At 33.0% G+C, this 22,500-nt stretch overlaps 1 protein-coding gene across 1 annotated transcript in view; it reads right to left on the bottom strand.

Annotated features, from left to right (window-relative positions):
* The window catches only part of LOC142357516 (uncharacterized), a gene marked incomplete at its 5' end in the record, with an annotated part of 10,782 nt that extends 325 nt beyond the window's left edge, over positions 1-10,457 (bottom strand). Inside the window, 3 exons of the mRNA XM_075409131.1 lie at positions 1-144; positions 9,397-9,453; positions 10,337-10,457. The exon at positions 1-144 is cut by the window's left edge and continues 325 nt beyond it. Coding sequence (XP_075265246.1) covers positions 1-144; positions 9,397-9,453; positions 10,337-10,457 — 322 coding nt within the window. The remainder of the gene's footprint in view (positions 145-9,396; positions 9,454-10,336) is intronic.
* Between the last annotated feature and the right edge of the window lie 12,043 nt (positions 10,458-22,500).

Here is a 22,500-nt window from a genome sequence, read left to right as displayed (position 1 = left end):
GTGTTTTCAGGCTCAATAACTTGTTGCTGATTGTCGACGGGTGGATAATTCGATTGTGGATCAGATTTATTTGTGGAACTCCTTGGAATTGAAGCATTGACGTAAGCTACAGGATCGATGTAGTTTTCGTGATTAGGATACGCTCTGAAGAAACATTTGAGAAAACGATGAACAAATGTACACCAAATATAACATTTATAACATTACAGAGACGTGCCAGTAGGGCAAAGTTTTGCCTTTAAAGGAGTTATGTGTTATCTTAGCTTTGGTTACAATAGTTACCCGTGTGATACCTTGTACTGTAAAGGTATGCAGTTGAGTGTCGAATGCTCGTCTACTTTACTAGTGTTGGATTCGAGGTGCGAATCCACCGTATTTTGTGTAGGGTGCGTTTACAGTCTTTACTTTTACGAAGCAAGAGCGTTTTTGCAAGTGTAGCTCTGTTCTAGCGACGTGGAATACCGACTCGATTCGACTACTCTAATCAGTCCAAACTATTCTCAGTCCAAAACAGGAGAGATTGATAAGCAACTGAATTCAAAATTAACTGATAAGAAAGTGAAATTGATATTAGCAAAAAAGTGGAAAGTCTGAACATATCTGAATATTTGACTTTTCAGTTGGAGGTAAAACGTACCTGAGTGAATTATCTAAAGTTTAACAATCAACTTAAACGATGTAATGATAACTATTAATTTAGTACACTTTCAGATCATTTGATATAACCGTATCACATATCCGTGACTGACAAGAATTTGAATACTGCAAGTTAACAAATTTTAAATATAAGTAACATATTTACTGGTTAGTATAAATATTAATTTAAGGTAACGGTCGTTCACAATAAAGTTAAATTTCCAACAACAACATGATGAGATATTGGAATTGCTATGGCTTTCCAAATTCATAAAATGTAAATGTAAACGGACAGACTAAATTAACGAAACTCCGAAAATTAATTACAAATTTAACACGAATGCAAGTTGTTTTGAACGCTGAACAATTGATGAACGCTAACATAAGATTTTTTTGGCTTCATTTAGGCTAACATGACAAAAAAGTTTTTCTAAGAAATGAAAATTAAAGCATCACAAATAAGTTAAAATTGAAGAAAATTAAAACTAATTGCATAATTGTATTCAATTGTTTGAAAAAGTTTTAAAATTGACTTTCTCTTCGTTATTTTTTTTTAGCTCTTTTGGGTGAAAAACAATCCTTTCTTCTGTGGTCTTGTCGTATGGTAGGGGACTTTGTGCGTATTGCCAAAGGTCTGTGTTTCGTTGGGCCTTCGTACCGAACTTTGCTATATCGCTAATGCGAAATTTCACCTCAGGAACACCGGTTTCTTTCATGACCGTAGTCGTTGGTGAAGTACGTACAAACGTACTCCCAGGGGCCAATGTGTCCCAAAAACCTCGAAGATCTTTTTCAATTTTTTGGAAACCATTCTAGCCAGCTCCAATTCTAACGATGTTTCGGTTCGGGGTATTGGGTTAGAGAGCATCGGGTTGGGGGTATTCGCCCTTGTATCGTCAGTCTGTATCCACTTGAGCCTTTGTCATGGCTTCCTCAATCAAGATGTCACTGCGATCCCCCGTTAACCATCCGTTATCGTCAAGATAACCTTCTACTGGAACTGTGTCTGCGTCTAAATAGTGATTTAGAAAAGTTTTGATGAATTTGGGATTGTATTTATATTACTGAGTGGTGTATTTGGCTTTCCTCCGAAGTGTGGGGAAGGTGTAAGGTGTACATTTCTTGTCTTCTGTTTACATATACTATTGACTTTATTGCATCTTTAATTGTGAATTCATTATTTCAATTAGCTAATTTCATGCAGCTTAGTCGTCTTTAATTGTTTGTATTAAACGCTCCACTAATCCAATCGCTCTGTGAAGTCGCTGTAATAATGTTCATGTTATCTTGTTTGCAAAATTTTTCAACTTTATTAGCTATAAGACAGCGTGCTTGATCTAAACTATTATTTCTCGGAACTCCATGCGTTTGAATATAATCATCTAAAACTTTAACTACATTGGGTCTGTTTGCAGATGTACCATTAGTAGCAGCATCAGAAGAGGTGTCAACCACATTGTTGACACGTGGTTTTGGCTTTATTTGAATCTTCGACTTCCGACAGACTTTTGAAGGAGAGTTCCAATTAAATTCAAACGTTGCCATCTCAATGGGGGTTCTAGTGTTGATCGTTCCCAACATGGTTATATCCTAAGAAGAACTCATTTTTAACCTGCTGACTGCGCCATTTGATACCTTGTACTGTAAATGTATGCAGTTGAGTGTCGAATGTTCGTCTACTTTAGTAGTGTTGAATTCGAGGTGCGAATCCACCGTATTTTGTGTAGCGTGCGTTTACAGTCTTTACTTTTACGAAGCAAGAGTGTTACAAGTTTAGCTCTGTTCCAGCAATGTGGAATACCGACTCAATTCCACCACAAGCTATTCTCAGTCCAGAACAGGAGAGATTGATAAGCAACTGAATTCAAAATTAACCGAGAAGAAACTGAAATTGTTATTAGCAACAAAAGTGGGAAGTGTGAACATATCTGAATAGTTGACTTTTTTGTCAGAGGTAAAACTTACCCAAATGAATGACCTAATGGTTAACAATCAATTTAGATGGTGTAATGATAACTATTAATTTATTTAACCGTGACACAACCCAGAAAGATCTTTAATTTTCAATTTGAGAAAAAAACTTTGGGAAGGAAGTTACAACCAAGGTAAAGCACAGAAACCTGTTACATTCTTTCGCATACTGAAACTGAATTCCAATTTCCGACGGTCATACGCAAATGCATTATGATTGACAAGTTGGAAGTATGTAAAAAGAAAAAAGTGCTAGAAAAATGAAAAGCCATGTGAACGGCAAAAACCTATATTTGAATTAACCAGAGTCCCAAACCTGCCTGAAGTAGAGTCCCAAATTGAGGACAATGCGGTCAAACAAAGCATGATTGTGAGCACTCACAACTGTGCAGTGACTGTGTTGGTGGACACAGGCAAACAAAAGTCAACGGACAAAAATTAAGGAGATTGAGAACTGAACATGGTAAATGCTATCAAAAAGAAAGACTAAAGTATATGACCAACTAACAAGAATCTGGAGTTTTTTGTTTCTCCACACTTAGCAAGCAAAATACAAGTCTTTCTGAAAAAATAAATAAAGAAAACATAAAAACGACTGCACTCATGACAATGGAAAAAAATCTTTCTGTTTATTTTTGATTCCGTTTATGAATCCGATATCATCAAACAGCTTCCAAGTGATTTATTAGTTTTGAACTAAAAAACTGAAGAGAGAAAACTGCAAACTTCTCATAAACTACTTGAAAAGAATCATCATTTTGTTTGTGATTTCCGCAAGTAAACATTAGCATACTGTGAATCACGCATCTTGCAAATGAAGTTAGATGCTAGCTTGATGCATGATACAAACAACTCTGTTAGTTCTGCGGAGTAAGCTGTAATTTTAAGCTACGCTAAACTTTTTCAAAAAAATTTTTTTTTAACAATTTAAAGAAAAAAAATGTTATCGTTTTGCTTCTCATAGTGTTTTACCATTGAGCGAGGTCTAAATTACGTACGTGTAACACTTGGAGATAATTGCTTATGCATTGCCGTGGGCAAGTTTTAACAAATTTTTTTTTCGTAGGTAAAGAAAATGAATAATTGGGAAAAAAACTGCGTTTAAAACTATTTTTACTACAAAACATTATAGCTCAGCCAAAAAAATGATGAATTCTTAATCATTGTAAACGACAAACATTAACAATTAGTTTCAAGCATAACGGAAACATGGTTTAACAATACTTATAGAAAGGAAATGTTATACCTTCTAAATCATAATATCATCATAAGCGCAGAGAGGAAAAGAGGTGGCAGTGTTGGCTTTTGGGTAAAGTGTAGTGCTAAAAAGAAAGTCAACAGAAACTGGCAAACAGTTCTGTTCAAACTGTATCTTTACTTCTCCAGCATAAAAATTTTGAAGTCGTTATAAGCTGCATTTATGTTCCCAAGTTGCTCAATTGAGAAAACTTTGCATACATTAGGAAACTTTCTAGACGAAATTGAGAATCCAGATATGAGACTTATACTCTATAGTGACTTCAATGTAATTTTCTTTCATAAAGGAATAACTCTTATCATCAAACATCCATTTTGCAATGAAAAAAGCTAGCATTCTCTGGCTCTAATACTGCCGCTCGGGAGACAAAAACGGAAAAAAAGACAAAACAATTTAAATTTCACAAACTACCGTTCACTACAAGTTTGGAAAAAAAATTATGTGAGTGATCACTATTGCACTGAATTGCAGATACCGGAAAAAAATGCAAGAGGTGTAAGCATAAAAACTTGGGGTTCTCGCATGGTCAAAACTGCAATAACCGAGAAGCATTCATAATTGAAGAGCAAATATTGAGTCCTTCGATAAAAACTTTTGCAGACGGCTTAAACAGCAACGATTGCAATTTTCTTCTGAAAGAATCAAATCAAGTTAATTTCCGATGGTCAAATGAAAAATCTTTCTTAACGATAAGTTGGTATTATTTGAAGAAAAATAGTGCTACGAATTGTGAAAATGCATATAACGAAAAATTGAAGGTATTTGAATGAGCCATGGCCTGAAGTAGACTACCAAACCGAAACCAATTTGGTCAAACAAAACATGATTTTAGGCACTCACAACAGTAATGTGACCATGTTGGTTGACACAGGCCAACAAAGTCAATGAAATTAAAAATCAATGAGATTGATGAACTGAACGTTGTTACTGTTATCAAGAAGAAAGAAAAAAATCCACGTTCAACTGCCAAGAATCCGGAGCATTTTTTCTCTCCGCACTTTAACAGCAAAAAACAAGGTCATACTGTAAAGAAAGGGATTAAAACGAAAAATCCTACCCTCATGACAATGGAAAACAAAAAATCTCTCTGTTTGTTTTCTATTCTACTTAAAATTCTGATATCCTCAAAAACAGTTTTCAATTGTAAACTTATATTTGAACTGAAAAGAATACAGAAGAGATAAAACTGATAAATTCTGAGTTCTGTAGTTACTTGATAAGGATCACGATGTTGTTTGTGATTGTTGCAACTAGTCATTAACAGTCGGTGATATTCGCACATTGCAATTGAAGTTGGATAGTTAAACTGACATACAAAAGGAATAGAAACTCCTTGTTTTCGGCAGAGTGAGCTGTAGTTGACTGAAACGTAAAGCTATCCTAAACTCTCTTTTTAAGAGACCGTTTGTTTTTTAATTTGTTGAAAATATATTTTCATTATGTATCTTTTTGTTTATTATCATTGTGCGAGCTCTAAAATCAATTTCATAAAACTATTGGAGAAAAATTACTATGCTTTGCTGAGGCCGCGGTTTGATAAATGTTATTTCTTAGGTACAAAAAATGATAGCCTGTGAACAAATTAAATATCATTTTATTGCAAAAATTTAGATCTCTGCCAAAAAATATGATGATTTCAAATTTTTTGATTAGCGAGCAACAACCATTAGTTTCATGCATTAGGGTAACATGATTTTATAATACTGCGAGAATGAATGGCTTAATCTTTAATTTAATTTGCCATCATAAGTGCAGATACGTAAAAAAGAGGTGGTGGTGTCCGTATTTAAGTAAAGTGTAGTGCTAAAGATAAAATCCTTGAAAACTGGAGAAAAACTCTAATCAGCCTGTTTCTATAGTTTTCAAGCATAAAAGTTCCGAAGCTTTTAAAAACTGCTTTTCATCTCCCAATTGGCTCTATTGAAAAAGAATTTGCTCTATTTCCCTACATTTGAAAAGTTTTAGTTTTTAGTCGAAATGGTGAAGCCAGATATTAAACACACTCTGTAGATACTTCAATATAATCTTCTTTCATAAGGGAACAAAAGTGTTAGGCAACTAACATCTATCTTGCAAGCAAAAAGGCTAGCACTTGCTGGACCTAATACTGACAATTGGGAGACAAAACAGAAAAAAACAACGCAAGTAATTAGATTTCACAAATTTCCGATCCCCCCAAATTGTGTAAAAAATGCTATAAGGGATCACTAGTGAATTGCAATGCAGATACCGGAAAAGAATACAGGAGATATAAGCAAAAAATTTGCAGTTCCCGGGCCAAAACTTCAAAACCCGAGAGTTATTCAAAAAATTAAGGGCAAATTTTGACTCCTACAATGAGAAGCTTTAAGCAGGCGGCTTAAACAGTAAAGATTACAATTTTCTTATAAAAGATTTACAGACATTGGTGAACGGAAGAACTGGATCCGCTGACGCCTCGGAAGTTTTCAGTCAAAAAGCGAAAAGGTTGGGTTGACAACGAAGCTAAAATCACTGCTTTCCATGAGATGACATTAAAGACAATTATACCTCATAAAAAATATGATAGAGCCAAGAAGTATGATGAAAAATCAAAGAAGTCGAACAACTAATAGGAAAAAAATTGTGACAATTATGCCAAGCATAAGTTCATATGAAAGCCATCAGTGGTAACAAAAACTTTATTGACGTCGCTAGAGAGCTCTCAGTTGAGTCAAAAGCAACACAATCGTGTTTTTCTTTTAATATTTTTTTCCGGAACAGGCGACAAACCGGAAACTAATTTTGACAAGGTAGCAACAACTAGCTCAAGCTGCTAGCCCATACGCAGCATGTTTGTCTGTGAAACAAAAATCTCCTTATACAGTTCAACAAACAAATAGAGCTTTGGTGCTTTTAATCTGATAAAAAAAACTCTTTTCTAAAAAATATTGCCTCTTCAACATCTCCTTTAGCATAGAAATTTTTTTAAACAAAAGCATGGAGAAAGGCAAAAATTCAAAAAAAAAGAAATTATTTTCAGTCACCGAGGATGGCGATCCAATTTAGCCATCCAGTTACCGGTCAAAATCTATCTTACCATCAATTGGGAAGTCTTCGAGAAAATACTATGCAGGCGAATAGTTTCCTTCGTGAAACAGGAATATCAAATCGAGTTCAGAGACCAACGAAATACAATTGATGCATTCAAAAGATTTGGTGATAACCTGAGATTAAACTGGACAGAATACAGTGGTAACTACATGCACTTTCTCTGACCTCAAAAAGCTTTTGACAATGTTTACCATCAAATTTTGCTTTAAAAAAGCTTTAGTTGCAGAATAGGGGACCTGTGCTAGAATTAGCAACCTCTTCTCTAGTAATAGAGTGCAATTTAGTCAAATATTCAACAACAAAGAATATCAAGTTTGGTGTACCCCAGGGTGTGTTCTTTTCAACTTTGTTATTAAATATCTATATAAATGATATTGGTTCCGCTACAACGCGAATTGGAACAGTTTTGTATGCAGATGATACTGAAATGTACACCAAACATTGCCTGAAGACCGAAAGACAATGCGCATAAACAAACTCTATATATGCCTGAATTCACCTTGAATGCTGTTAAACACAGAAAATAATAGGTTCTACAAAAAGAAAATAAAAAAGAGGTAAATTAACAACTTTCTGTTCCCTTCTCTAACTTTTGAGAATTTATTTATGCACAGATAGCGGATCATAAGGCAAATGTGCAGCCAGTTGCTTGGTACGGAATTCAGAGGTATGGATGTATAAACCAAACAATTCTCAAACTACTGAACATGATGATAAACGGAAAGGCAAGAATTTTGATATTCAAAACGAATTGACAATCCTTCTCAACAATCAGAGGATAACTACTCAATTGCAATGTATCCGCACTGCACCTCTATGAAATTTTCAAAACAGCTACAAAAATACTAGGGAACAAAAACTCATTCTCATCTCTTGAACATTGAGCCTCCGAAGATGAGATTCCTAAAATTACGATGATCGAGGAAATTTTTCCACTCAAAAAGAAATATTAAAATTTTTCTAGAAGCTCTAAATTCAGGCAGGCGATGAATTGCTTACTATTGTATTTTGCAAACTTTGTAAATGACATTCGTACCAAAATAAACTTTCATTTTAAAGTCTTTTTGTTTCGAAAGTTGTTGATAATTACATCGTAGACAATTGGGATTTATTATCAAAGTTTACTAGTTAAGAGACAGCATTTTGACATTAAACGTTATTAATTCTGTATTTTTTGAAAATTTTAATTTTTCCTATTTTTCTTATCAGCATATACGACATTCATTTCATTTCCGCCTGAGACCCTTGAAAACAGGCCTTCATAGCCTAATAGTGCTCTCCAATAGTTATAACGATTTTGTCTCGATGTCAATATACACGTTTAAGATATTTTGTTGTTTGGATCTCTGGAAACAATATATTATTATGTATGTTTAATTTCTTCTGGGCGAACTCATTCGCTTTTTCATTTTAGTCATGTTACGCAACATTTTACTACTGATTTTTCGTCTGACCGACGAAGTGTAGTAATTTTCTAATCAGAGAGACGGTATTAACTAATTTTGACAGTGGATTGAGATAAAATTCAACGCCAGGAAATTATCAGCAAGACTAGTGTCCAAATTTGGTGAATGTCGAAGAAAGATGTTACGCTCAGTTTCTACATTGCATTGTGGCAAGTAGAAAGCATAACAGGACAAGTGCTGGCCTCGAAATTCAAAGAATTTGCAAAGAGAAAACAAAAAAACTAAAACCCTAGAATGGAATGAGAAATGATTGGGAAAATAATTTACAAAAAATTCCGATAAAAAGATCCCAGTAAAAAAAGTAAAATTAGAAGTCAATTTGCTGCTTGTGAGCAAAAATCAAAACGCTTTCACCCTCTAATTTAAAGTTATAGTGGGAAAACTTCCCTTCTTCATTGCCCAAAAACATTGAAAAAATAACCACTAAACTATTAATTAATAAGAAAAACTGATAAAATATCTGGAAAACTGACGTCGTCAAAATTCGGGATTCCAAAACAACTTCTGGTAAAAACAAAAGGTATAATAGTAATATTCTTCATTTAATAATCTACTAACCAATAATCGACAACTAAAAATAGCTCCATTTTTCATTTAATGATTGTTTCAAATATCAAACATGATCCCATCGCAAACGTACTATTACTAGCTAAGATAATCGAAATAAACAACTTTTGGAAATATTGGAGTTGAAACTAAAAGACGCTTTGAGATAACTGTACGATATCAAAAATATTGATCGCTTGGCTCTTTTTTACACCTACGTTTCTCGTTCTCCTCAGAATGATTCTTGAACAACATCCACTCTATATACTTTTTTCTAGTCTTTACACTTTTTTGACGTGCAACATTATACTTCCTCTAAAACATATCCTCTAAAAATAGAATTCCCCGATTATTTTTTAAAAATTCACCATTACTTCCCTTTGAGTCGAATAAGAGGCAACCTCCCAATAGAATTCAATTACTTTGTATAGTAATATTATTACTTACGGTTCATATTCTTCATATACGCTCCCATCAGTTCGGTCAGGGTTCCTATCAGGCTTTCTGAAACAAATTGTAGATTTTTTTAGGTTTCAATTTTAACGAAATTGTTTTGAAACTCTAGTTCCACAAATTACTGACTGCAAATGACAGATCACAACGCACTTGATTCAGATTCCTTGCTTCTTTGTTTCTCTTCAAAAACCTACAGTCACATAGTGCCAAAATTAACACTTTAGCGGCATCAAATTAAAGTGTATCATCGAATTAAATTCCCTCAAAAGTAAAACCATTTACTCGAAGTCGAATAATACCTCTATTTTTAGTCAGTTCTATCCATAATACTTTAGTAGTAGTATGAAATTATGCATTGCGTAATAGGCTCATATCCGTGAGCAGTTTGCTATCGGAATTCAAGTCAAACGATAATGACCTTTGTTAAACTTCAGTTGGAGTTGCTCTAAGTCCAAAGACTAAATTATTCTGTAATCGTTCTCTGTCCCTAATGTATACATAAATGATGATAACTTAAGCACATGAATATCAACTGAGTTCTCGATAAATTTTTTGAATTGAATTGAACTGAAGTTAACGATTTACAGCCAATTACAGTTAACGAAAACTGTTGCAAATTTTGTTTCAGACAAAAATGAAAAGCAAGTTTCAGAAAATTACGATATCAAATGAGTCAGTGATTTGCTTTTATTGAATTGCTAATCCCTGGAAGGAAATACGCGACAATAATAGGCCAATTATAAGGACAAAATTATAAGGACAACCTGCGTTGTTTTATACTCGACAAGCTACGCTTTTTGCGCTGTGATCGACGTCAACAACCTTTTCACATTCATATTTTTTATTCAAAAAAGGGGCTTATATGTTCACACAGGGTAATTGCATCTTCTTTTAGACGATATTTTGTGTTGCATGTGTTTATTGCTCTTACTTTTTTCGCACTTTGAAGTAGATTGCGACAACCGCGCCAATGATGATTATGATACCGAGGACGACTGACAATGCGATTCCCATGTAAAACCCAGAGTCCCTGCTCTTGCCCTGTGACGCACCTAGAAAGATAAAAACGCGGACATTACCACATTACCCCCAACATATCGTTAACATATCGTTTCAAGATTTTGTTGGTTTAAGTGGACTAGGGTTATGTGCCGGACGCCACAAAAGACATGGAATCTTATCGCAACAATTGTGCTTACATAACGCGCACTGGCAAATAATGATCACGCACTATTTTCTAGGTTCAACCAGGAAGATTCAGTTAACGAATTTTTAAGATTAAAATTAGAGTGGATTTTTTACACCCCCCCCCCCCAACAACTTTTGAGTTCTTACAGCTCAACTGTATTATTAGAGCTGCTGAAAATGAACCCATAATTAATCCGGCATATTGACCGCATACCTTAAAGCGTTAATTACCCTTACTGTTAGCATCCATCAAACAAATTAACCCGCGCTTAGGCTAACAACAAAATAACATTTGAGCCTTTACTTTTCTGATTAATAAACGAGCCTAAAGTTCAGACTGGATTATCTAGGACCACTTTTAAACTAGAAAAACGAACTAAATTTAGATAGGCATCGCAAGTACGGCTTAATTTCCCTGCTCTTGACTTGACAACTCAGGGAAAATAATAAGTGCAAGGAATGTGTATCAGGAGGAATGCAATAAATTCCCCAACAAACTTCACGGTAATCGAATTTTAAAGAGCAGACGGAGAAAAAATTAGGCACCGAACAGGCCCGAAAACTCCGGCTTCTTAAAATTTTTTAGGGGAAAAAGCAACAACAATTTCTTGAAAAAAGCAGACTTTATTCTCTCAATTTCACGGTCAATTTCACGGAAAATTAAGGAACCGTTTCACTAAGAACGTGAACGTGAACTCATCCCCTAATGGCCCATGCTTCATTGATAATATTGAGCAAATGAGTGGGACGGGACTATTTTTTTTTCTCAATAACGGCTTCAGACAACAGCTTAGTCTTTTGTCAAAAAATTGTGCTATCAATTTCTAGTTTAAAAAAGATTAAACATATCTTTCAAAAACTTTTTAACTTAGACGTGCCTTCCAAAGAACATAAACAATTAATAGACAACGAATCAACCAGAGGCTCAATGGCACCAGGCTATTCCAAAACAACAACTATCGGGCAGCTCAACCCAATTTCACTGGTAATTAGCAACTGTGTTTATTTATACTAATCATTTTGTAAAATAACACTTTCAGTCCCAATCTTTAAATTAAGACTTATAGCACAAAAAGGTCATAGGCACACATCCTTAGATCCTTAGAGACCGTCAAGTTAGACCGGCATACACTAATTGTGATCCCATATTGTAGCAACCCGTTCTAATATGAAACAATTTCTTGGAAAAAAAATAGCATCTGCGCCACATGGAGCGTTCAAAAATAGGCGTTCTGGAGGGAGGGGGTATAACAGATTGGGTGCTAAAAAAGAGTTGGACTAACATCAACTATTTATATGAACAAAAAAGGTTACAAACTGTGCAACCGGGCCCCAGTTTTACGGCTTAGAAGTACTGATTCATTACGCCGTAATAGTAAACTGTCAAATTACACCATGGCGGCTAATCCCTAATTGACTGGTACCAATCATAAAAGTTATGCTTGATGCTTGTTAATCTTACAAAGTAATATACGAATTACTGGTAATTACTTGTAATGTTAGCAATCATATCTTACCGATCATATATTAAAACATATTAAAAAAGGAGAGGTCAATAGAAATTGAGGTGTAGGAAATAAGAGAATTGGATTTTTGAATTGATTCTAAGAGCTGAGTATCTTAATGTATATACACAAAGTAATGTGAACTCAAAGTAACTGAGGTAAAAATAAGTTGACATAAAAGCAAGCCCAAAGCTATGAAATAGTTACATCAGAAACAACATATTTAGCCGTTACAATCTTAACCACGCATAGAACTAATAGGATGTTTTCCAATACACGAAAGAAACTAAAATACCTCATTTTTTAAACATCTGGTGGGTAAGAGCCTAAGCGGACCAATGTCCATGGCTTGCGTCTCTTCCGCTATGAGAATTAATTGGGAATCGCGGGCAAAGCCAGTGACAACTTAAATTACAGATATGCTAAATTTTTTTCTATTACGTGGAATCATTGCGTGAAAATTGGCTGGTTTGCAAATCGGCTTGTGTAACTGCTACCACAAATAATACAGAATAATCAGCAAGAACACAGCGTTTATGTTATCTTTAAGAAAAACATGTGGTATCTACATTGTTTTTCGAACAAAAAAAAATTGAGATGATCGTGCCAGTTTTATCTTTCAATGTGTCGCTCAATGATTATAACTTTCAGTGTGTTTTTTTGCAAATATAACATATAGAGTCGAACTTGAATTTTCCGAGGCTGAGGTCCAAGATAAAGTTGATATGTTCAGACCGGAATGAACTCACAAAGTCTATACATAGTGAACCTGGAGCTCACAATTTTGGATTGAAAACAAGAATTTCAAAAGCTGATAAGCCCATGTTTGACCAAACCTTCCTACCATTGTGTTCACTCGAGTAAAAACTTTCTGTGAGGAATTTCACGCCTAGAATTGTAGATCATTGCTTAAGTTGTAAATCAAAATCAAGCTTTAATTAATTGGTGGCTCGCACCCCCTTCAACAAATATTTTCATCAATCACCTTTTATTAATTTGAAATGTACCATCTGCTGGGGTATTTAATAACAACGATCACCATGACATGTAATAGTTGAAAAGAATACATTATAAATACGTCGTGTAGAACTTATATGAATAAAAATGGCAATAGTTCGGGACATGAACGTTTTTAAAAATTCGTACATACGCACTTTTGAAAGCACGAAGAACGCACAAAAATTTTTGACAGAACGAAAGTCTGAACATAGGCACTTTTGAATGCATGATAGTCTGGACATGAATGCACAATTATTTTGAGCGCACGAAAATCCGGACATAGATACCTTTTCCGTCTGATTTGGTCTGGACATAGATATGTTTTTTTCTGGAACGGTCTGGACATATTGATTTTTGGTCTGGGACTTCAATCTGGGTTTTGTTAGATTCTAACAAAAATGCACAAAAAATTGAGTGCTTTGGTTTATATTTCGCTGTTGATAAATTTTAATGAAGTTGTTACAGTACCAATTACTATAATTAGGGTTTGTCAAAAATTGCGCTCCAAAGTTAATTACGATTTTTTAATAGACATAGTAAGACGGAAGTGGATTTCTTCAAAAGAAAATTTGGCAGTCAAACGAAGTCGTTGATTAGAAGCTTGATACCTTCGCGAAGGTCAACCAAGATATAGTGAATGACTTGAATGGCGTCTTTTATAATCTTTTTAATAACCTTGTCAGCAATTCCAGGTGACTATTATTGCGGTCCAATTTTTTTACTTCGACTAGCAGATTTTTTTGTCTTACCCTGACATCTTGGAATTGAAATTTTCAATGACTTAAGTGACTCTTACTGCTTTGCAGTTAAAATTTGTGTTCGTGACGTCATTTTTGCATTTTGTTAACTCCCTGGCTTACCTTACGAAAAAAATTACTTCTGAAATCACTTATGGAACATTAAATTTTGTGAACATTTATTCCTAACTCTTCCTAATGAGACAAGCTAACAAGTCGACAAAGAGAACGAAAAATAGGGCGAAATTCAAAAATTAATCAGCATTTTTTAAATCAAGAACTTTCAAAAGCCTTATTCATTAACTTTTCACAAAATAATCCATGATATTTTGCTAAAAAGTTATTACGAAAGCAAAACAACCTGCCTTTGTTTAAACTAATTCATAGAAAGGGACTAAAGATTCAGAAAAAATTACAAACGGATTGCAAAAACACAAATTACTGATACCATTAAAATCATTGGCTATTATCTGAACATTATGTATTTTCAATTCAATTGATATTTCTAATAATTCAGTGAAAAGATTTGAACTGAGAGATTGAAAAAGTTTACTTGGGCCACCTTTGAAAACCATTGGGATCTGCTATTACGCGATTGTGCTGGAAGAAGAGAAACAGAGTTACAAAAATTGACCACTCAAAAAACGTTTATGCAAACGCATATTGTACAAAAATTAATTGACGACATAATATGAGTAGATATGATGTTTTGAAATAAATGAAATGGGATGGAACCTTTCAGTGATGAAAATAAGTTACAAGTTGGTCAAAAGAACAACAAGAACTGAAAAAATTGAAAAATCTTTGAAAATGTATATAATAAACTTTAAGACTGCTTTGGCTATAAAGTGACTGCTTTGGGTAACATCATTCATTCATTCCTCAATTACAGGCTGATGAGACCATTCAGCAATTTACGGCTTTCTAAAGAACAAAAAAATAGGCAGAAACAGCAAATTCATCAAAAAAAAACGGTGCGAGAAACATGTCGAAATCATTAAATATTGAACTTTTCAGTTGAAAACATTTTTATTTTCAACTAATTTTTTAACAGCATTGTGATTGGTTTTTTTCAACAATTTGACTTCAAAAATTAACTAATTTGAACAAATACAATAGAAACTCGCCACTAAATGCGCAAATATGCCTCCATGGGACAAAAAAATGTTTCGTACAAAATTCAAAAGTTATCAATAAGACATTACAGCTAGTCATTGACTATGAACACAACAACAAATACATGCAAAAACCAAAAATTCAGTAAAAAAATGAGATAAGAAAGTGTCGAAGCAATTTAAACCATGAGCTCCATTCTAAAAAAATAATCTATGATCCGTTGAACAACCTCCCTAAGCCAATGGGAACAATCTTTTATAGTATAAACTGATAAGATTTTAAAATTAACCAAAAATAAGAAAAAAATATCCAAAAATTAAAAAGAAAATTGTGAAAAATCGTGGCATTGAAGCAGTAAAACTAATAGGTAAAATATGAAACCGCTAACCACATTAATTTTGGTTGCAGTAGAAGGGAAGGGGGTCCTACTAAAGCTGAGACTGACTAAAAGTTCACAAAAAAATTAAAGATTCGTTAATAATCAAAAAAAATTTCTCAAAACTTTTTTTAAAGTCTTAACAGCCATTAAATCAATAGTTTTCATTGGAAGTTAATAGATACGCTCGGAAATGCTCCAATGGGAGGGAGAGAATGTTTGTCATGCATAAGTAATCTGTTACAGTCCAAAATGAGTCTTATGACTATGAAAACAATAACAAAAACAGGCAAAAACAAAAAATTCTGTAGAAAAGTGGGAGAAATAAGTGTCGAAGCATTTTAAGCCATAAGTTTTTCTCTGAAAACTTCATCTTTAGTCTTATGAACGTCTATTTTGCGCCAATGAGAGCTATAAATATTAGGATGATGTGATTTCAAAAGCAACCATTAATACGAAAAGACCAAAAAAAATTTTTTGAGTTCTTGAGGCATTGAGGTCATATAACCAATAGTCAGAAGATTAAACCGCTAAAAAGAATAATTTGAGTTGCAATAGAAAAAATTGGGGTCCTGTTAAATTTGAGACCGAATAATAGTTCACGAAAAAAATTAAGATTATTTAATGTTTAAAAAAACTTTCGAACAATTATTTTTAAAGTCTTAACAGCCATTAATTTCAATAATTTTCAACGTAATAAATACGCTCAGATATGCACCGAAGAGACAAAAAAAATTTTGTAGTTAATGAGTGAACAATATGACATCACAATAAGTTTAAGACTATAAAAACAACAACAAAAACAGGCAAAAACCACACGTTCAGTAGAAAAATGAGAAGAAATTGTCGAAGCCATTTAAACCATAATCTAATCTCTGAACATTCATCTTTGATCCATTGAAGTTCTTCTCTAAGCCATTGGGAGCCATCAAATTAGGATAATGTTGTAAGATTTCTAATGTAACCGATAATACGAAAATGTCCAAAAAAATTTAAAATTTTTTTGAAATTTTGTGGTGTTGAAGCCATATAACAAGTAGTTAGAAGACAAAACCGCTGAACAGATTAAATTTGGTTGCAGTACGTAGGAGGAGTGTGCATTCATCACGGAGATTGACTTACAGTTCACGAGAAAGTTTATGATTGGATAATAATGAAAAAAATTTTCGAAAAACTCCTTTTGAAGTCTTTATTAGCTTTTTATTCCATTAGCTGTCCACTCAAAGCACTAGATATGGTTCACATAATGCTCATCACGGGAATTTTTGTAATTTATATTATGAGTATACGCCAAAAATTCTGTAAAACCTTAAAAAAGAAAATCAAAATTAGATTTAAAATTACGAAAATTCAGAGTCGAAGCCAAAAAAACATGAGCAATTCCTTGAAAACCAAATTTTTGTTGATTGGGCTTCATTTGACTGTATATGAGGTTTGCCATTAACAGAACAGTGATATCAAAAGTAACTATTTTCTAGGTGGCTCAAAGAAGCAAAAAAATGAAAACCTTTCTGAAAAAATGAGCTCTGAAATAGAATTCGAATTTTTTTTGATAGTGAACTTCCCCATGAGTCCAGATCTACACTTTTTATACCATTTAGTCTATAAGGAACACAAAATTGATTCATTTTTGGCCTGAATTGTGATTTTGAAATACTATTTTTTATAGAAAATATCTTAATTTGAAGAGAAATAACACTAAAAGTGAACAAAATCATGCCAAATATCCCGTGTACACGCAAAACTTCAATCCCCAATAACTCCTTGAAAGAAACGAATTTCAAAAAAATCTTTTTAATTTTGAATTCTACGCCGGACGAGCTTTTTGATGACACCACTCACAGTTCTCTGCGATGAAAATATCGATCGGCCAAAATTGATTGAACAAAAAAACCCATTTGAGTATATAGTTCCTCCCCCCACAAGTGGGTTCGGAACAATGACTCACGAAAGTAAGTCAAAATTTGGACTCTTTGTTTATCTTTGCTGCCTGCATATATCAGTTTATTTTTCTTCTATTGTTTAAATTTATGTGAAAGCTGTTTGTCCAGAAATATATGAGAATCAAATCGTTTACGGACAAATTTTGTGCTGTTTGGTGCGCCGTACAAACCAAACAATTTTTTTCTGGCTTTAGCTTCTTAATCTTGTTTCAGGAGCGCCTCATATAAAAATTCTCAAAATAAATCGGTATTCAAACAATGTCATTTTTGATATTTGCTTTACTTCTTTAATCTGTTTTGTTCGGGAAGAAAAAATTTTTAAAACGTTTTTTTCTTCAATGTTCGTTGCCACCTCACTTCGTCACTTCACCTCACCGTCGGTTACTTTTTCGGTTCATCAGTTGTATTTATTTGCTCGACACTATTTGTTATTCTCTTGATATGTGTCTTTATGTCAATTGTGTTATATACCATTATTTATCGATACTGATCATAAATGGCTTTTTTCACTGAAGAACATATCTTTCGCACTAACTTATTAAATCTAAATTGAAAGAGTAACCTCCTTCCCTAATTGAAAAATTGTCGGTTTTTCAACATATGAAATCTTAGGTATCGTCGTTTTATTCTAGCCAAAAACGACGAAATTTCCTATGAGTTTTTGTCGGTATTGTCGTTTTTGTTCGGTATTTAACATAAGAAAGATTCGGTATTGCCGTTTTTAAGCGTAAGACAGATTCGGTATCCTCGTTTTTTAAGGTAAAAGAGATTTGTTATTGTCGTTTTTAAACGTTAGCCAGATTCGGTATCGTTTAGCGAAAAACAAGGATTTTTAAGATCCGAGTCTGAAAAGCAGATTAGTCCAGCAGATCAAACAATAAAACGATTGGCATTGGGCCTCTTGAAACGCAAGCAACATATAGAAGCTTGAAACGCAAGCAAATTACAAGAAAATATGTCAAAACTCAGTGAATGTATTTTAATCAACAGATTTTTCATCAATATTCAACAAGTATAAAATAATTTTATTGAAATTTTTACTGAGTAAAGAAATTTTTACTCGTTCAATTATTTTTGTGAATGAGCTAACAAAAATTTAAATGAATTCGAAAATTGTTTCAGAAGTTTTTTCCCGAGAAGAACCGTTTTTGTCTGCAAAAAGACCGTATCATAACGTTTGACCAGATTATACAGAGAAAACGATGGAAAAAACCGACAATTTCTTTCGTCTTAACCAAACATACCGACGATTTACTCTTACATTTAAATACTGAACATACCAAATCATCTAAAACTGATCATACCGAATCTATCTTCCGTTGGCAACCAACAATTTTGAACAAACTGAACATACCAAAGCTTTCTTACGTTTGAAACCGAAGAAACCAAAAATTTCTTACAAATTTTTAATCGTTTTTGTTCGGTCTTCTCTGCTAGGGTTCTATTTGCAGCCTAAATTCCTTGCAAATCATCCAGATCGGAAAACTAAAAAATATTATAAATGAGATTCGTTTGTGTTTTAAAGTTTTCTGCATAAAAAATATATTTGAGAATCATGATTCTTGAATCATTGTTTTCGTACATGACATTGGTGGTCTGTTCCATTCAGTAGGTTTCAACAGTCTACTTTGCGGCTTTCGTCGGCAGTCTGTCGTTTACTCTTGTTTTACGCAAATACAAGTTGATACTCAAACAAAATCATTTTCTTATTATTGTTGTATAATGTTCCTTTTTTTCTCAAAGCAATCCATTGTAAAAGAGGTGTTAATACAGAAATTTCATGCAATTTTACGCTATTACTGAAAAGCAAAACTTATGACATTTTTTTAGATTGCTAGCTTACTTACTGTTCAAATTTACCTCTTTTCAAATATCTTTGTTCAGAGTAAACTACTTTAGCTGGAGAATGTTCTCAAGGCCTACTTCATCCAATGTCAAGATGTCTGCAGCTGATTTTTTAAGTTCCAAACAAGGAGGCTTGTTAATGTGCCTTTGCACATGATGTTCCGACCCGCGCTCATCTACATTTTTGGCTTAACTGTCTTTTGACTTACATTTTTGACAAAGAGATAATCAAAAATATATGTTTGAGTTTTGAAAAATCGTTACACAACCAAAAAAATAATTGAATTAATTAACACCATGCATCATTACAACCATCGGCCATTAAAAACACTACGAGAAAAAAACAACAACAAAAAAGCAAAAAATAAAAAATATACGGCAAAAGCTCTAAAAATATCTTAAAGTTAAAGTACGTAGTAACAACGTCAAAAAGCAATCAGATAAAAACATTTTGCAACACAAATTTACTTTTTCCTAACTATAAAGCAGACGAAAACTTTTTGTAATGAGACTAAGTATCAAGTCGACAAAATAAGATGTAATGAGGCGAAATTCAAGAACCAACATTTTTTTAAATCAAATAATTTCAAAAGTCTTAAAAATCATTAGCTTTTAACGAAACAATTCTCGATAAATTTACCTAAAAGTCATAATCAAACAAATAGGACCTGTTTTTGGTTAGATTAAGCCAAAGGAACGGATTAAAGATACAGAAAAACATAACAAATTAAGAGCAACAAATTACAAACATTGCGAAAACACAAATTTGCGAAGCCATTCAAATCATTAGCTATTATCTGAATACTGTTTATTTTTAATTCAATTTCTATTTATCCTAATTCAGCTTAAATTATACTGCATGAGTAGATAATATCAATTGGACCACATTTGAAATCATTGTGATCTGTTTTTACGCGACTGCTAAAAGAAGAGAAAAAGAACCACAAAAACACCATTCACATAACTTTTTATGAAAACGCAAACTGTCCAATAAACAAAACATCAGTTACGTCATAACATCAGTAAATATGTTAATTTGTAAATTACAAGGAATTGTAGGGGACCTCTGATTGATGAGAATAAGTTACAAGTTGACGAAAAGAACAACATACACTGAAAAAACTGAAAAATCCTTAAAAATCTGTGATATGTATAATATAAAAAACTTTGAGACTATTTGCTATAAATTGACTGCTTTGGATAATCATTCAATTCTCAATTAAAAGCTGATGAGACCGGTCAACATTTTACGGCTACCTAAAGAATATAAATAATAAACAGGCAGAAACAGCAAATTCAAAAAAAGAAAATGAGCAAGAAAAGTGTGGAAGCCATTAAAAGATGAACTTTTCAGTAAAAAATTTTCTACTTTCAATTCATTTTTATGCGATTGTTCTTTTTAAAAATTCGACTCCAATAAATCAACAAATTTGAACAAAATACATTAAAACCACGAAACAATTGAGAAAATCCGTAGTATCAATGCCATTAAAAACAATAGCTTAAATTCGAAGCTAAAAAATACCCTAATATATAAGACGACAATGATGTTTGTTATTTATAAGTCATCAATATGACATTACACTAAGTCATTGACTATGAAAACCAACAAATACAGCCAAAATCCAAAAATTAAGTAGAAAAGTTCGAAAAGAAAGTGTCGAAGGCTTTTAAAACATGACCTTTTCTCTGGAATTTTTATATATGATTCATTGAACGTTTTCTCTAAGCCAATGCAAGTATCAATATTAGGATAATAAATAAAGATTCCAAAAGAAACCAAAGATAAGAAAAAAAACAAAATATTGGACCGTGCATCGAAGTCATAACAACAATAGTTAGAAGTTAAAACCGTTAACTAGATTATTTTTCATTGAAGTAGAAAAAAAGAGGGTGTTTTCATTACTCAGAATGACTTACATTTCACATAAATGAGTTTCAGATCGGTTATTATTATTAAAAAGAATTCACGAAAAAACTGTTATAATGTCTTAACAGCCATTAAATTCAATAGCTCTCAACGGAAGTCAATAGACACGCTTAGTTATGCCTCGATTGGAGTACAAGGATAATTTTCATACAAAGGTAATCAATAAGACATGATAATAAGTCTTATGACTATGGAAACAACGACAAAAACGAGAAAAAACTAAAAATTCAGTAGAAAAGTGCGAGAAGAAAGTGTCGAAAACTTTTGAACCATTAGATTTTCTCTAAAATTTTTATCCAAGAGCCATTGAATGTCTTCTCTAAGCCAATGGGAGTTATCAATATCCTGATAATATGATAAGATTTCAAGAGGAACCAAAAATACAAAATATCCAAAACTTTTTTTAAAAAATGTGAAATCGTATGGCATTGAAGTCATATAACAAATAGTTAGAAGACAAAACCGCTAACCAGATTAATTTTCGTTGTAATAGAAAGGAAAGCGCCCTGTTATTGCTGAGACTGACTTAAAATTCACGAAAACAAGTTTATGAACGCTTAAGTTTTTTAAAAAATTAAAACCTTAACAGCCACTAGCTGTCCACTCGATGCTCTAGATAGGTTAACCAAATGCTCATTACGAAACCTATTACACTTTTAGTCAGCGAGTTTATTCTATAGGACTCCAAAATTTAGTAAAACCTCAAAAAGGAAATCATAATTTCATTTAAAATTACGAAAGCTCAGAGTCGAAGCCAAAAAAAAAATACGAGCGGTTCCTTGAAAAGGAATTTTTGTTGATTGGGCTTCATTAGACAGTAAATCAGGTTTGTCATTAACGGAACCTCAATATGAATGGTGACTAGTCTCTATTTGACATAAAAAAAACAAAAAAAAATAAGAAAAGTTTTCTAAAAAAAGAGCTCTCAAATATAATTTGATTCTTTTGATAGTAAACTTCCCTATGAGACCAGAAGTAGTCTTTTTAATCGCCTTTCTTCTATTAGGAACTCAAAAATGATTCATTTAGTGGCGTGAAATGTAATTTTTAATTAACATTTTTTTATTTAAAAAAGACCTAATTTGTTCAAAATTTACACTAAAAGTGAACAAAATCATGGCAAATATCCGGTGTTCACACAAAACTTCAATCCTCGATAACTCCTCGAAAAACGAAACTCATTAGAAAAATTTAGTTGCAAATTCTACGCTGGAAGTGCTTTTTAATGTTACCCCTCACATTTTTCTATGATGAATATATCGATCGGCCAAAATTATCTGAACAAAAAGAACCCATTTGTGTATATAGTTGTGGGGTCCGAACAATAAGAAAATTATGCGCTAATAAAAACTGTCAGTAAAAGAAGACGCTATTGGTTCTGCCTAAAACAGTCTACTGCATGGGGGCAGCCCAAAAGTATCTGAAATGAAGACAAAAACGACATTGTTTTTTTTGG

The sequence above is a fragment of the Convolutriloba macropyga genome, unplaced genomic scaffold, assembly GCF_964194025.1.
Source record: "Convolutriloba macropyga unplaced genomic scaffold, txConMacr16.3 SCAFFOLD_2826, whole genome shotgun sequence".
In the NCBI taxonomy this organism is placed as follows: domain Eukaryota; kingdom Metazoa; phylum Xenacoelomorpha; order Acoela; family Convolutidae; genus Convolutriloba; species Convolutriloba macropyga.
The sequence above is the reverse complement of the archived record's forward strand: the minus strand, read 5'-3'. Positions and strand labels throughout refer to the sequence as shown.